This window comes from Macaca nemestrina, chromosome X, assembly GCF_043159975.1.
Source record: "Macaca nemestrina isolate mMacNem1 chromosome X, mMacNem.hap1, whole genome shotgun sequence".
NCBI classification, from domain to species: Eukaryota; Metazoa; Chordata; class Mammalia; order Primates; family Cercopithecidae; genus Macaca; species Macaca nemestrina.
This window is the reverse complement of record NC_092145.1, coordinates 50190841-50207512: the sequence shown is the minus strand read 5'-3', so window position 1 is coordinate 50207512 and position 16672 is coordinate 50190841. Positions and strand designations below refer to the sequence as shown.

The 16672-nt window shown below is 40.8% G+C and overlaps 2 protein-coding genes across 4 annotated transcripts in view; one reads left to right on the top strand and one right to left on the bottom strand.

The window, feature by feature from the left end:
* LOC105499700 (interleukin 1 receptor accessory protein like 2) overlaps window positions 1–16672 on the top strand; it is a 1280649-nt gene that overhangs the window by 690368 nt on the left and 573609 nt on the right. Inside the window, exon 1 of one of the 2 annotated variants that reach the window (XM_011772468.3) lies at window positions 15681–15839. The exons of the other annotated variant lie outside the window; for it this stretch is intronic. The gene's annotated coding sequence lies outside the window, so the exon portion shown is untranslated. Of the gene's footprint in view, window positions 1–15680; window positions 15840–16672 lie in introns of those variants that run through there. 2 annotated transcript variants of the gene reach the window in all.
* LOC105499701 (testis expressed 13A) lies at window positions 3783–5614 on the bottom strand. 2 transcript variants are annotated; one of them, XM_071088483.1, is made up of 4 exons: window positions 5515–5608; window positions 4883–5323; window positions 4248–4710; window positions 3783–4113 (listed from the first exon to the last, which is right to left on the bottom strand). In XM_071088483.1, the coding sequence occupies exons 2-4, from the start codon at window positions 5315–5317 to the stop codon at window positions 3818–3820; spliced, it is 1194 nt and encodes a 397-aa protein (XP_070944584.1). In that variant the 5' UTR covers window positions 5318–5323; window positions 5515–5608; the 3' UTR covers window positions 3783–3817. The 2 variants fall into 2 exon arrangements, with proteins under 2 accessions (XP_070944584.1, XP_011770772.1); XM_011772470.2 differs by having other exon boundaries at window positions 3783–4678; window positions 5515–5614.

Sequence of the window (16672 nt, the reverse complement as noted above, 5' to 3'; positions counted from 1 at the left end):
TTGAAAAGATTAACAAAACAGATGGACCACTAGCTGGACTAATAAAGAAGAAAAGAGAAGAATCAAGACATAATAAAAAATGATAAAGGGGATATTACCACTGAAACCACAGAAATGCAAACTACCATCAGAGAATACTATAAACACCTCTACACAAATAAACTAGAAAATCTAGAAGAAATGGATAAATTCCTGGACACTTACAGTCTCCCAAGACTAAACCAGGAAGAAGTCGAATCCCTAAATAGACCAATAACAAGTTCTGAAATTGAGGCAGTAATTAATAGTCTACCAACCAAAAAAAGCCTAGGACCAGGTGGATTCACACCTAATTCTACCAGAGGTACAAAGAGGAGCTGGTACCATTTCTTCTGCAACTATTCCAATGAATAGAAAAAGAGGGAATCCCCCCTAACTCATTTTGTGATGCCAGCATCATCCTGATACCAAAGCCTGGCAGAGACACAACAAAAAGAGAAAATTTCAGGCCCATATCCCTGAAGAACATCGATGTGAAAATCCTCAACAAAATACTGGCAAACCAAATCCAGCAGCACATCAAAAAGCTTATGAACCACGTTCAAGTTGGCTTTATCACTGGGATGCAAGCCTGGTTCAACATATGCAAATCAATAAATGTAATCCATCACATAAACAGAACTAATGACAAAAACCACATAATTATCTTAATATATGCAGAAGAGGCCTTCAATAAAATTCAACACCCCTTCATGATAAAAACTCTCAATAAACTAAGTGGTGATGGAACATATCTCAAAATAGTAAGAGCTATTTACGACAAACCCATAACCAATATCATACTGAATGGGCAAAAGCTGGAAGCATTCCCTTTGAAAACTCGCATAAGACAAGGATGCCCTTTCACCACTCCTATTCAACATAGTGTTGGAAGTTGTGGCCAGGACAATCAGGCAAGAGAAAGAAATAAAGGGCATTCTAATAGAAAGAGAGGAAGTCAAATTGTCTCTGCAGACGACATGATTGTACATTTAGAAAACCTCATTGTCTCAGCCCCAAAACTCCTTAAGCTGATAAGCAACTTCAGCAAAGTCTCAGGATACAAAACAACGTGGAAAAATCACAAGCATTCCTATGTACCAACAATAGTCAAGCAGAGAGCCAAATCATGAGTGAAATCCCATTCACAATTACTACAAAGAGAATAAAATACCTAGGTATACAACGTGCAAGGGGCATCTTCAAGGAGATCTACAAACCACTGCTCAAGAAAATAAGAGAGTACACAAATGGAAAAACATTCTGTGCTCATGGATAGGAAGAATCAATATCATGAAAGTGGCCATACTGCCCAAAGTAATTTATAGATTCAGTGCTATTCCCATCAAGCTACCACTTACTTTCTTCACTGAATTAGAAAAAAAAAAAAACTACCTTAAATTTCATATGGAACCAAAAAAAGAGGGTGTATAGCCAAGACAATCCTAAGCAAAAAGAACAAAACTGGAGGCATCACACTACCTGACTTCAAACTATGCTACAAGGCTACAGTAACAAAAACAGCGTGGTACTGCTACCAAAACAGATATATAAACCAGTAGAATGGAACAGAGACCTCAGAAATAACAGCACACATCTACAACCATCTAATCTTTGACAAACCTCACAAAAACAAGCAATGGAGAAAGAATTTCCTATTTAATAAATGGTGCTGGGAAAACTGGATAGCCATATGCACAAAGCTGAAACTAGTTCCCTTCCTTACACCTTATACAAAAATTAACTCAAGATAGATTGAAGACTTAAACGTAAAACCTAAAACCATAAAAAACCCTAGAAGAAAACCTAGGCAATACCATTCAGGACATAGGAATGGGCAAAGACTTCATGACTATAAACACCAAAAGCAATTGCAACAAAAGCCAAAACTGACAAATGGGATCTAATCAAACTAAAGAGCTTCTGTACAGCGAAGAAAGTATCATCTGAGAGAACAGGCAACCTACAGAATAGGAGAAAATTTTTGCAAGCTACCCATTTGACAAAGGTCTAATATAGAATCTGTAAGGAACTTAAACAAATTTACATGAAAAAAAAACCCATCAGTAAGTGAGCGAAGGATATGAACAGACACTTCTCAAGATAAGACATTTATGCAACCAACAAACATATGAAAAAAAGCTCATCATCACTGGTCATTAGAGAAATGCAAATCAAAACCACAATGAAATACCATCTCATGCCAGTTAGAATGGCTATTATTAAAAAGTCAGGAAACAACAGATGCTGGAGAGGATGTGGAGAAATAGGAACGCTTTTACTCTGTTGGTGGGAGTGTAAATTAGTTCAACCATTGTGGAAGACAGTGTGGCAATTCCTCAAGGATCTAGAACCAGAAATACCATTTGACCTAGCAATCCCATTACTGCATGTATACCCAAAGGATTATAAATCATTCTACTATAAAGACACATGCACACATATGTTTACTGCAGCACTATTTACAATAGCAAAGACTTGGAACCAACCCAAATGCCCATCAATGATACACTGGATAAAGAAAATGTGGCACATATACACCATGGAGTACTATGCAGTCATAAAAAGAATGAGTTTATATTCTTTGCAGGGACATAGATGAAGCTGGAAGCCATCATTCTCAGCAAACTAACAAAGGAACAGAAAACCAAACACCGCATATTCTCACTCATAAGTGTGAGCTGAACAATGAAAACACATGGACACAGGGACGAGGGCATCACACACTGGGGCCTGTCAGGGGATGGGGTGTGAGGAGAGGGAGAGCATTAGGACAAATACCTAACACATGCAGAGCTTAAAACCTAGATGACGGGTTGGTAAGTGCAGCAAACCACCATGGCACATGTATACTATGTAACAAACCTGCACGATCTGCACATGTATCCCAGAACTTAAAGTTAAAAAAAAAATCTGTTTGTCCACCCACTCAAGTTAACTAAAGAAAAGAGGATCTGTATAAAGGGGATTTTCATGTAGCACAACTGTAGGAAGTGAAAAGTGGTTGTGCTGCTGCTGTCTCCATCTCTCTGGAGTCACAGGATGATTCCTCTGTGCCTGTCTGCTCCCTAGAACCACGTACCAGTGACTCCCAAAGACACTTGCCTCCGGAAAGCACCCAGTTCTATTCCCCCACAGCCAGGGTCAGGCCTCTGCAGTGGCCTCAGCATCCATGGCTCTGGTCCTGGCCCCAACTCCAAGTGACCCACTACTTCATTGCCCAACATCATGGAATCGGCCTCTCTGTTCGATTCAGTGTCTAGCATGAAAATCCATTTGGTTCTGGATGGGTCAAATATCCACTCCTGCTCCAATCATCTAAGGCCTAGATGCGAGTAGAGGGTGGGGTGTTATATACATGGTTGCCTCTTTTACCAGGCACTAGGGCAAAGAGAGAGAGAGAGCGCGCGAGAGAGACAGACAGACAGACACACACATACACACAAATAAAAGCTGCAGCACTTCTAGGGTATTGAGTGCTAATGCTCTGGAATACAAAGGAGGTCACCAAAACATGTCAGTCTCTCTGTGTCTCTCTCGTCCCACCCCAATGTATACCTCCCCTGCCCACCACTCCACTTCTACACCTCTTTCACAACCCCTACTTTCCTCCCCCTCCTCCAGTCAACACCCCTATCACTGAAGTTGTTCCTAAAGGTACCACTGTCTCACCTCCTTCCCCCACTCTTCCCAGCCTTCTTCCCCTACCACCCTGGCCCTTGCCACCTCAAGCCTTCCCTCTGAAAATTAATTCGCCATTGAGATATGCATGCTTCAGTTCTATTTTGCATTTCTGCACTCAATGAGGTTTTTGCAGCCAGATTCCCCTCCCACAGTCGAAGCAAGTATCCCTCCGTGAAAAATTCACAGCGTTACACCAAGGGCAGTCCCAGTCCCCTGGCCTGCGATATACTGGAGGTCTTCTTTGCTGATGAGGTTCGGAGTATCTCCTGTCTCTTGGGTGCTCTTGAGGGTCTACTCTTTGGGGCCCCCCATCAGACCACAGGCTAGTATCAAAGGCCCCCCAGTCGGAAGGCAGCTGAGTCGGAACTGGTGCTGTGACTGTTGCTTGTGGAGGGGATATAGTGGGTATGCCTGAGAAGGAGGAAAAAGGGCTTGAGTATGAGTATGTGAATGAGGCAGGGAGCTGGACAGGAAGAGGTTCTGGTGAGGCTCTGGACCAGGGGTTCATGGTTCCAGAGAAATAAGACGTGGCTGTTTCTACCGACCTGAGATCTTCCTCCTTCTGCCCCCAATAGGTGTAATTTTCCTGATCAGCATCTCCGAGGAGCTGCAGGAGGATTCTCTCCAGCTCCTCTGTGGGCTCCATGGAGGCAGCCCCGGCCTCCACGTGGGGGAACTCTGCCTCCGTGGGGGCAGCCCCAGCCTCCACGGGGGGAGCCTCAGCCTCCACGGGAGCAGCCATGGCCTCCACCGGGGGAGACCCAGCCTCCATGGGGGGAGCCATGGCCTCCACAGGGGCAGCGACAGCCTCCACATCCCTCTGCTCTTCTTCTGCTCCTTTTCCTCCAGCAGCACCAGCAGCAGCCACCGCTGCCTCTTCTTCCTCCTCACCTGCTCCTTCTGTGCAAACCCCTCCGGCAGTGGCCAGGCCTGGCCCCCCTGCCCCCTGCTCCCACTCATGGGGAGACGCCAGCTCCTGGAGAGAAGTGGGCAGGGCTGAGGTGTGTTCTGGGGGCAAGGCGGGAGCACTGACCAGGGTAGGACAGAGCTACCAGGTGGGAAGGGCGGGGCAAGGCGAAGCCATGGAGCAGGGTGGAGAGGGGTGGGAATGGGGCGGGGCAGTGGTACTGGGCAGGGACCAGTTGAGGGATCTTACTGCATGGAGGAGCTTCCAACTCACCTTGTCTCGCTCTTTCTGCACCTCCACGAAGCTGGTCTGGGACATTCTTAGCCGGGAGGCCGCCTCCTTGCGTTCTGTCTCCTGCTGTGCCTTGAGCTCCTTCAGGTCTGACGCCAAGGCCTGTGCAGCTGATTTGTGCAGTTTGGCGAAGCCGTGCAGCCACCGCACCCTGTGCCTCTGTAGCTGTGCCTGCCTGCGGGCAAAGCGCACGCCCAAGGCCAGGCTGCCCCAGGTGCAGGCCTCTTTGACCTCACTGGGCACCTCGCTGTCCTCCAGGATGGCCCTCAGCTTGTCTTCCACCTCCTCCCAGGATAAAGATATATTCTCAAGATAGAACTCGGGGCCTTTTGTGTGCCTGGCCATTTTCTCGTTGATGAAGGCCACCACGTTGCTGTGCCGGAACCCACTACTGGGGTCCTCAGGTCTCAAGGCCATGATCGCCTAGGGGTTTAACGGTTTCACTAGCCCAGTGTGGATGGAGCAGCCAGTAGGTTCCTTTCCTCCCCCTTAGCCCCTCCCCTTATCCGTCTTCTCCCACCCTCTTGCCCCCGCCCTCCCGGCTCTGACAAGAGCATCCTAATGACTGTCTAACAGGCTTGTCCTACTCTAGGACTACTCCCACCAGGCCTCACCTCTTCAGCCAGAGCCAGAGGAAGTACAGGCCAACCCCGCTGTCTTAACACGCCCGAAGAGAGAGGAGGATCTCTCTCCCTCCTAAGGCTCCGGGGAAAGGAAGACTCAGAGCCAACGTTGGCTTTTACTCTGGGACTGTTCCAATTTTCAGAGACACCAGGGGTGGAAGGGAGTGAGTGAGGAAGGCCCCTGCCACTCCATTGGGATGTAAGGGAACCTGCCACATGGTTGGGAGCCCTTAAAGGTCGGAAGAAACAGGAGTGGTCAGAAAAGACTTAGAACCAAGAAAAGTAAGCCCTTATAATCAAGGCAAAAAAGTCCCACTTCTCCCTCCCTCTCCACAATGGTTTGTCCCACGCCGACGGCTAGTAGGGACCGTCCTCGAGGTTGAAGGGGAATAATAGGTGTGTTCTAGAACATGAAAAAGCCCCCCAACCCATGAAAATTCTGTAGCTCCTTTTCCAGACTCCTAAATCCTAGTAAACAGGTTAGTGACCTTTTTCTGAAACGGGCAAGATAGCAGAAATTTGAGGCTTTGTGGGCAAAAGATTATCCCAACTACTTGTAGCACAAAAGCAGCCATAAATAATACCTGAAGAAATGACCATGGCCATGTTCTAATAAAATTTCATATATAAAACCAGGCAGTTGGCATGATTTGGCCTGTAGGTGTCAAACTCCCAACCTAGATTCGCATTTCATACATGTCCTACAGACGCACACAATCAAAATGTTCATGATATAACTCCCCCTTTTCCCTGTTAAAAGAGAAACGTTAGACAAAGTTAACAGTTTGTTTAAACACAAAAGAAAAACAAAAACAAAAACAAAAAACGAGTCATGAATTTGTCAGTACTCAGAACCAGAAGAGTTTCAGAGAGCTATTCCCAGCAGCATGAGAAGTGAGTTTTTATAGGCTAAATTTGGACACAAAGGAGAAAAATCACCTGATTGGTTACAGCCAGGCATTTGCCTTATTTGGACACGGTCCCATCACTTGACTGCCTGTAATTAGCTGGAGCCTGGCTAGTTGTGTTTGGTTGAAATTAGGCTGTCTTTTATACAGCTTATGTTAAGTTTCAGTCTGTTTAAATGCTAAGTTAGGTTGCAGTTTGTTAGATAGGAACTCAAAGTATGGAAACAGCTTCAAACTAATGGCCTCTTGCTTATTTTAATATATGCAGGAGATGATTCCCCTCCTAAATTCCTATGTTGCCCAATACAGAAACCTCAAAATCAAATTTTTAAGTCACCTACTCTTCATACCTACCCTTAAAAATAAGTCAAGTAAGAGACCAAATCTTGTTGCTGTGACCTCAGAAACTTCTAAGACATCCATGCCTACTTAGGGAATGTCCATGTTACTTCCCAAATAATCTTCCTGTCTTTAATTTCTTTATAATCCCTAATGACTTCCTAATCTTTCCTATGATCATGCTTCTCTTAAGCTTAAAAACATTTGATGGCTCCTTGTGACACACTCCTTGTCCTGACATTAGAATCTCACCCCAGGATACCATTCTAATTTAACTCTCTCAACTCTGTTATCTACCATCATTTATGTACCTAAGGGACTAAGCCATACAGGGATACACTGATTTGGGGGTTTTAAGTTATTTTCCCTTCTGAAAAAATCAGAGCATTCATTTTTTATTATATGGGCATTATGTTCTATTCTATGAACTACATTTAAAAAGACAATATTTCTTCTCTAAGGGTCTTTTGTCAGATAATTAGAGAGGAAAAAGACAATAAATCAGGCATTAAAATATTACCTAAGATGGTAGTTAAACTCCAGAGGCATAAAGTCCCACCATTTAAATGCTGTTTTTTGATGATGTCTTGTGATTTCTTTCCTTCTCAGCTTGTATATTGTTTTTTATCAGCCGTCAGTGGAAAGGAATCGTGTTTTGGCTTTTTCTAGAGTGACTTCTATAGAAAGAGCATCCAGAAGATAACGTAGCAAAGAGAATGGTGAGGAAAGGGGGAGAGAGACTGGAGTCAGGAAGGCCCATTAGGGAGATGCTAAAGCAATTCAAGAAGTAAACTAAAGCAGTGGAAATAGGGACGGAAAGAAGAGTGTAGAGAGCCAGTTAGTAGATAGAATGCATAGGGATATCAGAGACAAGGATGAGGGAATGCTGACGATAATGCCCAGGTATCTGGTATAGGGTTCTAAGTAGATAGCCCTGTTATTGACTTAGATGGAGAATGAAGAATAATTTTTGGGGGATGAGTTCACCTTTAGACATATTGACATTTAAATACCTGTTGGGACCATGTGCAGTGCTCACGCCTGTAATCCCAGCACTTTGGGAGGCCGAGGTGGGCGGATCACTTGAGGTCAGGAGTTGGAGACCAGCCTAGCAAACATGACAAAATCCTGTCTCTACTAAAAATACAAAAATTAGCTGGGCATGATGGCGCACGCCTGTAGTCCCAGCTACTGAGGCAGAAGAACTGCTTGTACCTGGGAGGCGGAGGTTGCAGTGAGCCAAGATCATGCCACTGCACTCCAGCCTGGGCAACAAAGCAAGACTCAGTCTCAAACAAACAAACAAACAAACAAACAAAACCTGTTGGGCATCCTGGTGGAGATACTCAGTAGGCAGTTTGATATATGAGTCTAGAACTTAGGAGAGACATCAGAGCTGCAGATGTAGTATTGAAAGGTGAAAGCTGTATTTACAGCAGCGGTTGAAATAAGGGACAGAATATGGAGCAAGAAGAGTAGAGGGCTGAGGACAGAACCCTGGCCTGACTTCATGGATCTCCTCCTTTCTACAGCTGTGTGCTACCATTGCTGATTTTGTAGTAGTCCCCCTTACTCCTTTGTGTTCTTGTCTACTAACTTCAGAACATCTTTTCCTTATCTCTTTTATTCCCTCTATAATACTTTAAACATGAACTTCAGTTTGTGATTAGTTGTCTGTTTATGCTGCCATTCTTCCATTTCTGCTTATAAATACTTAGGAAATTAAAAGTAAATTGTTTCTTTTAGCAGCCTGGAGGAGGGAGAAAGTGAAGAAAGAGAAACCTGTTAGGAGGTTCCTTCAATAGTGCAGTCAAAACAGGATTAGGGCTTTAACTGTGGCAGGACCTCGATGAGATGTCAGATGAGGAGAGATTTTTGACATACAGTTAGCATGACTTGTTAACTAATTGTAGTAATATATGAGAAATAAATATGGGTGTTGGAGTAGAAAATGATTTTGAGGCATTTGACTTGAGAAACTAGGTTTTGTGACAAGTGATGCCTCAAACCATAATAGATATGAGGAAAAACAGACTATAGAGAGGAGATAAATTCAGTTTTAGATTGACAAATGCCTTCGTGATAGTTATATTGAATTATAGTTGAATGGCTGTACTGGGCTGGAAGTTAGGTGAGAGGACAAAACTAGAGATATGTGTTATAAATTTGGGCGTTTTCAGTGCTCAGTTTTTGGCTTAAGACCTTGTGCTTCAATAAAATTGCTGGAGATGAAGGTTGGAAGGAGAGAATAAGCACGACAAAAAAAACAAAAAAACCCAAAAAAACAAAAAAACAAAACAAAACAAAAAAAAAACAGAGGAAGGAATCCCGAGGTCTTGGAAAGGGTAGCAAATACCTTTAGGGATAGGATAAGGAAGAACAAGCAGTAGGAGTAGTCAGAGTAGACAATCAAAAAAGGGAGATATTTTAGACCTAAGGAGAGATTTGGAAGGTAAAAAGAGTGTTACTAGTTTCATATAATGCACAGAGGTTACATAGGATAAGGGTGAACAAGAGGTCATTAGATTTAGCTAATAAGATAGCCTTAGTGATTCAAGTGATGAGAGTCAATGGAAAGGTGAGGCAGGTGCCAGATGATAAGGGATCATAGAATGAAATTAGAGGAACAAGTAGAAATTTTGAATACTGACTAGTCTTTCAAGATCTCTGACACAGTAGAGAATTCTACCACCAGGAGTCAGAAAATAGATCGTGGAAGCATAGGATATGACAGCTTATTTGGTGAGACAACTAAGTTATACAATTTTCAACACAAAGACAGGGAAAATAATCTGGTATTTACTGTATAAAGAAAGAGGTAATCATATGTAAAGAAAACTCTGTGTTTTGAAGAGTTTGCATTGTGACCCAGGAAATGAGGCCAAACCTTTGTGAATTCTATGATAATAACTATGAAATAACATATTGACAGATGCAAAAATATCAGTGTAATCTGATATTTATAGTTAAAGAGTGAGGAAGTGAGAAATAGTTATTAAAGTCAGTGAAATTGGTTGGGGAAGGATTTCTGGAGGAGAGTTATGTTCTTGGTCTTAGTAGAAACATTGGAGTTCTCCAAAGATTTATGAAGACCTTTCTGGTTGTAGTATGATGTGTCTCAGATTACCATTCTTAAAATTGTCTTCATCCAAACAAGAAAGCAGGAATCACTCATACTATGATGTGGAAAATGGTGGTGTCAGGGAACCTTTCAAATTTACCTTCGTTATTACCTTACCTTTATCCACATCCTCAATCATTGGCAGTCAGATTTTGAACAAGCTGCCTGTACCATTAGGTGGCATATTACAATTGCCTTTCCCTTAGGAATGGTGACATGAGCTCACCACTAGAATAATCTACAAATCCTAGCTATATATAAATGGATTGTTACATATATATGTACTGTATACTTTTTTCCTTGAGTAGGTTTCTAACTTTAATGCAGTTTCCAAATAAATTATAGTTTGCTTTGAATTCAAGGTGAAGAATATTTTGATGACAAAAATTTTATTTTGAGTGAGTAGTTTTTAAAATACACATAATGTTTACTATAACCTTGTCCACGAGCTACTTTTTTAAAAAAACAGTAACAACAAGAAGAAAACAAAACATCTTTGATTCACTTTATGGGTTGGGTTGGGAATCAGTAGATAGTGTGATAATAGTGGTGATGATGTTAAAGGAAATTAATTTTTATTGAACACTTAGTATATGCCAGGCACTGTGCTATGAGCTTTAAATGAACTATCTCATTGGTAGGAGAGAATTCTCCATGGGGTTCTTGCATTATTATTTTTTTCTTTTTTTGTGACAGAGTCTCCTCTGTCACCCAGACTGGAGTGCAATGGCACGATCTCAGCTCACTGCTACCTCCGCGTCTCAGGTTCAAGTGATTCTCCCATCTCAGCCTACCAAGTAGCTGGGATTACAGGCACCCACCATCATACCCAGCTAATTTTTGTAGAGATAGGATTTCACCATGTTAGCCAGCCTGGTCTTGAACTCCTGACCTCAGGTGATCTGCCTGCCTCAGCCTCCCAAAGTGTTGGGATTATAGGCGTGAACCACCGTGCCTGGCCAAAGAATAGCCTTAGAAGACAGAAATAGTGTCTATCACTAGAGCAAAAGGCAGGTTTGCTTATAGCCTTGGAAAATACAGTTAGTATCTGCCTCTGGAACAAAGGGCAGACATGCTTATGGCCCATTATAAGAAATTTGTGTTTCTTAAGCTTGGGGTTCTTTTGTAATACAACACACTACTTCTACAAGTGTCACCTGATCCTCTTTGTATTATCCTATGGGAATTGAGTTTGCATAAGCAACACAAATACTGATACTTTGGCTACTGTCATTGCTGCAATTAACTTTATTATTTCTGACCTAGGATTCTGGTGTCTTCTACCAGTTTCCATGAAACTAGCAGGCTAAATTTTTAGTGCATAAGCAAGGTAAAATCTCAGACCCTTTACCATTATTTCTTTTCTTTTCTTTTTTCTTTTGTTTTTTTGAGACAGAGTTTCACTCTGTTGCTCAGGCTGGAGTGCAATGGCGTTATCTCAGCTCACTGCAACCTCTGCCTCCCGGGTTCAAGTGATTCTCGTGCCTCAGCCTCCCAAGTAGCTGGGATTACAAGAGCATACTACCATGCCAACTATTTTTTTGTTTTGTATTTTTAGTAGAGACAGAGTTTTGTTATGTTGGCCAGGCTGGTCTCGAACTCCTGTCCACAAGTGATCCACCCGCTTGGCCTCCCAAAGTGCTGGGAATACAGGTGTGAGCCACTGGGCCTGGCCCCCTTTACCATTCTTAACACTTGCATAATAAAACAACCCTCTAAAGATAGCTGCTTTTATTATTCTAATTCCACATATACCAAAAACTGAGATTTAGTCACCCATGCAAAGATTCATAGGTAAGACATCATAGAGCTGGGATTTGAACCCAAGTCTAACTCTAAAAGCTGCATTATCAAGCACTCAAGTCCTTGGATTGACCTTTTATCTGACTGCATCATGAACTATAAGAAAGTTATGCTTAAATAATTCTGGGTTGCAGATTACGAGTGTCATGTCAAAGGCTGAATGTTCATGTCAGCAGGAGATAAGAACAGTTAAAAAATTATGATATGTTTATGCCCCCACAAATCCTTGTTTGTTTAATTACCAGGTTTATACCATATGGAAAAAATGTACATAAACTTAAAACCTATTATATTGACATTTTTACAGGTTAGAGATATCATCTATGAATGACGGCATTCTTTGTTTTGTTTTGTTTTTTAAACCAACAAAAATCCCTGAGCTCTTTACAACTCTGCAAGCTTAGAAGTAAGATGATTTACTTAAGACTAAAAGTGACAAAAGTGAATTCATTCAATAGATCCTCACTTGTTTCCCCAAACTTCTTCTTATTAGCATAGATATTTTTATCTTTATATTAGGTTTACATTTGCTTTTCAATGTATATAAACAGCATGGCACATAGAAGTTGCCCATTAAATGTCATTTGAATGATTCTAAAGGGTTGTGGGTCTTCAAAGAATGGTAATATTAATACACAGTTCAGGGCTTTGACCATCTTTGGTGTTTTAATGCATTAACATTGCAAGTTTGCAGTTTTATGTAATTATTTCTGCAGTCATCTGAAAGTCCCCTTTCCAATCAAGCTTAAAAGATTTTTCAATAAAACTTTCTTCTTTTTCTTTTTTAAATATTTTCGATTTAAACTTTTTTAAATAAGGTAAAATATACATATGTAATTTACCCTCCTTACCATTTTAAATGTACAGTTCAGCTGTAATAAATACATGATATTCTTTTCCCCCCTTATCCTCCTTTACTAGAAAACTTAATTTTTCTAATGATTTCTGAGAAATAGAACTCATCAAATGGCTTGAAACCTTGTTTGTTTATTCATTTGTTTTCCTTCCTTGAATTTGCTAAAATATCAGTTGCTAGATCTTATTATGTTTTAAGGAGGACAGTCTTATTCAATGACTGTAGATTGATTAATTGATGTTATATATAGCGAATCAATTCATCTTATAAAATTTCAGACAGTAAAGCTTGTTTTAGTTTGCTTATCATTAGATGGTCTCTGAAATTTGCAAGGAAAGTATTTTGAAGTGAGGATAAGACAATCGAATAAATCAGTTAGGAAAGTTTCAACTATATCATGAGGCATTTTATGTAGGGCTTTTGATTTTCGGTACAAGAAAGATCCCTAATTTATTTAGATTGTTTTCACTAGCTTAGTCCTGGTGATACGACAAGTTCACATATGCTCAAACTCTAAAATAAAACTTTAGATTTTATAGTATGAGCATGTTTTATAAATGGCAGTTAGAAAAGGAATTTGGATGTTTCATGTGTATTTTAAATTATGAGTTTTACTCTTCTCCCCAGAGAACCCAAGATTGGTCAATATTTTCCCTTAGAAATACATCTGGGGAAAAAGTTCTAATTATGACCTAAACAAGCTAACATTAAACCTTTGGAATAGAAAGCAAGATTTATTTATAAATTTTCTAATTCTTCTGTGCTATGCAAATTAACATTATTCCTTAGATGTTATCTTTACACATCTGCTTTTCTTTCTATCAGCTTCCTCAAGTTGGTATGGATAACCACAAGTTAGTTTGGCTGTTAAGCAATGTTAGCATCGAGTTCTGAGAGTATTCAAGGGCTAGCAGCCAATAAACCTTGGTTCTGAACTACTGACCAGCTATGTTAGCTTGACTAAGTTCTTTGCCTCTCTGTGTCTATGTTTTACTCCTGTAAGGGATACTTACCCTGCCAATTTTACTGGGTTATTGGCAGAATTAAATAAGATAATAGATATAGAAGTACTTGGAAAGATTACTAATGTGTGTAATTGTAAGTTGTTGTTGCAGTATCATTGCAAAGGCCTTTTGCCCACATTGAGCCTGAATGTGTTCCTTGTCTTCCTCAGGATGTGAAGTAGGGAGAGAAAAAAATACCATCTCCGTTCTTGCACACTCGTCAGTCTGCCTCCTCAACCTCACATAGCTCTAATTGTACCTAATGAAAGTAACATTTTTAGGTCCCAGTTGCAGGAAATATTTTAAATAGAACCTGCCTGGGGCATTTTTCAAAATAAAATCTAAATAATGCAAGATTGTTAGCATGAACTGTGCCAGGGCTAGATTACACAACTAATAAAAATCAACCTGAGTTTCAGACTGTCCGGCAGCCTTGATTATACCTCCCTCAGGTCACCTGTGGTGATAATAGGACTCACATCAGACCTTGTCTTTGAGTTCCAGGGACCTTGGTCATCCTCAATGACCAATGACTTCATACTATGACTTGTTCATGAGTTAACAAAGTGGATTGTCAGCATCTATTCACATGTCAGCATCTATTCACATGTCTGTGACCAGAATGAGAATGTATACTTACTGGGCCCTGGCTTAAAGTTGTTTGTAGATAAGGGTTAGGAAGGACACACTTCCTCCTTCAACTCACTCATCAGCCATCTACAGGGTAGCTTCCTTGCCCTTAACACCACCCCAAATCAACATAAATGCTGCTGACACCATCTACATTGTTTATACTTTGGAGAGGCTGGGGAATGAACACATGAATGGCTCTTGTCTTGTGCCTGGAAACCTGGCTTTGAGGTCTCTGGGCTTTGTTATAGAAGGCATTTGTCTAAGAAGCTCCCAGAAGTAAGTTTTTTTGTTTGTTTGTTTGTTTTTTGAGACAGAGTCTCACTCTGTCACCCAAGCTGAAATGCAGTGGTATGATCTCAGCTCACTGCAACCTCTGCCTCCTGGGTTCAAGTGATTCTCCAGCCTCAGCCTCTGGAGTAAATGGGACTACAGGTGCGTGCCACCACGGCTGGCTAATTTTTTGTATTTTAAGTAGAGACGGGGTTTCACCGTGTTAGGCAGGCTGGTCTCAATCTCCTGACCTCGTGATCCACCCGCCTCGGCCTCCCAAAGTGCTGGGATTACAGGTGTTAGCCACTGTGCCTGGCTAGAAGTAAACCTTTTTAAGTGGAGCCTTTACTAACTCTTTGACCTCCAAGGTTCTGCCTCTTCCTAGTAGCTAGTACTCAGAGTACCTGGAAGTTCCTTCCTGCCTTAGCTGCTTTCTCTTGATACACTTCTTTTTGTGACTAAGTCAGTGTATCTTTTTGATTCTCTCAGACCTACATGGCTCTCTAGTATTAGACCTTTTGCCCAACTGACCTCTTCCAGACTGTTTCCTGTCAAGTAGCACTTCTAACCCAGTGGACTATTTTAACCCGCTGCTGCCAGTGTGTTGTTTTTATATTGTTCATGATTATTATATCACATGTAAATTATAAGTAGTACATATTAGATATGTATATTATTATACATATACACATATAGATGTATACATACATATTAGTTATACATATGTATATATAATTATATATATATATATCTTTTAATATATTTAACAATGCTGACAATACCTACAATTCTAATTAGAGATACAATTGTTTGAATACCTACTTTTTGATAGATACTGTATTAGGTATTTTACATACATTATTTAACACTTACAGTGATCTGAACAGGTCAGGTATAAAAATGTAAACCTATTTTTACTCATAGTTGTATAATGAAAGGAACTACTTCTTCCCACCTCCAATGGAGCCACCATAAACAGCTTCTTATCCTCATGTTTCAGGTGAAGAAACTGAGACTCAGAAAGGTTAAACAATTTGTCCAAGGTCACAGAACTAGTTGAGCCTAGTGAGTCTTAGTTTAAAGATGATGCTTTGTTAAGAAACCACTATATCAGATTGGTCCTCTACTTTAGTCTACTCTATTTTCTACCCAGGGATACATACATTTGGGATAGTTAGCTTCTTTCAGAGCATTGAACATTTCACCTACTTCTATTATTGAGATATCTGGTCAACTCTTCTTCTGTGGAGGTATAACATAATAATTGAAAAGTTTTTAACAAGTATGTCCCTTTCACCTGTATGAATGAACACTGTGGAGCAGATATGATCAAAGCCAGTAACATCGAGAACTGTTCAGAATACTTTGGATATCCAGCAGAGGTGATTATCTTTCTTCTGTGTTAGATACTTTTTAAATAACTGTAACCATTTAGCTTCCCTCTATCCCCTGCCCCTGCCCGTCCTTCTTGTCTTTCAGATGTAGCCAATATTTTTAATTCTTTGCCAATATGCTGCTGCACAAAACTTGGCCAATCTTTCTTCTAGTGGCTATCCACAAATACTTGCAAATTATCCGGGTCATACTTATACAAGGAATGTGATATTTGATAAACCATATACCTTCATCTGAAGGAATATGATATTTGACAAGCCATATACCTTCATCTGAAGAAAGGGGGGTATATACCACATGGAACTGATACAAAAGTAGAAAAAAATAACTTGTCTCTCAAATAGATACCTTTTGATGCCCATTCATTTAATCAACTAACGTTTACTAAGCATCTATATCTATTCATTTAGATCCCAGGGATGGTGTAATGAACAAGAGCAACAAATTCCTTGCCCTTTTTAGTGCATACTTTAACAAATAAACAAATATTAGAAGATCAGATAAGAGCAAGTACAAAGGCCTATTTTTTGAATAATAGTGTGTTCAATGAACAGAGAAAATGCCAGTGTGGCTGCACCCTAATGAGTAAAGGGGAGAGTGTTATGTAGAGCTAGATCATGTATGGCTTTGTATGAAGCAAGGAGACTTATAGAGGAAGAAATAAAAGCAAATCCCACAATCTACATAGTGTGATGGGGTTGCATCTAAACATCAGAATTGGAGTGCTTTGATAGTTTCCTTCTCAGATGACAGAGGCCTGAGCATAGTCAGGGGCGCTTGCCATAAATTAACTTTACCAGAAGCCTAAGTAGGAATCATT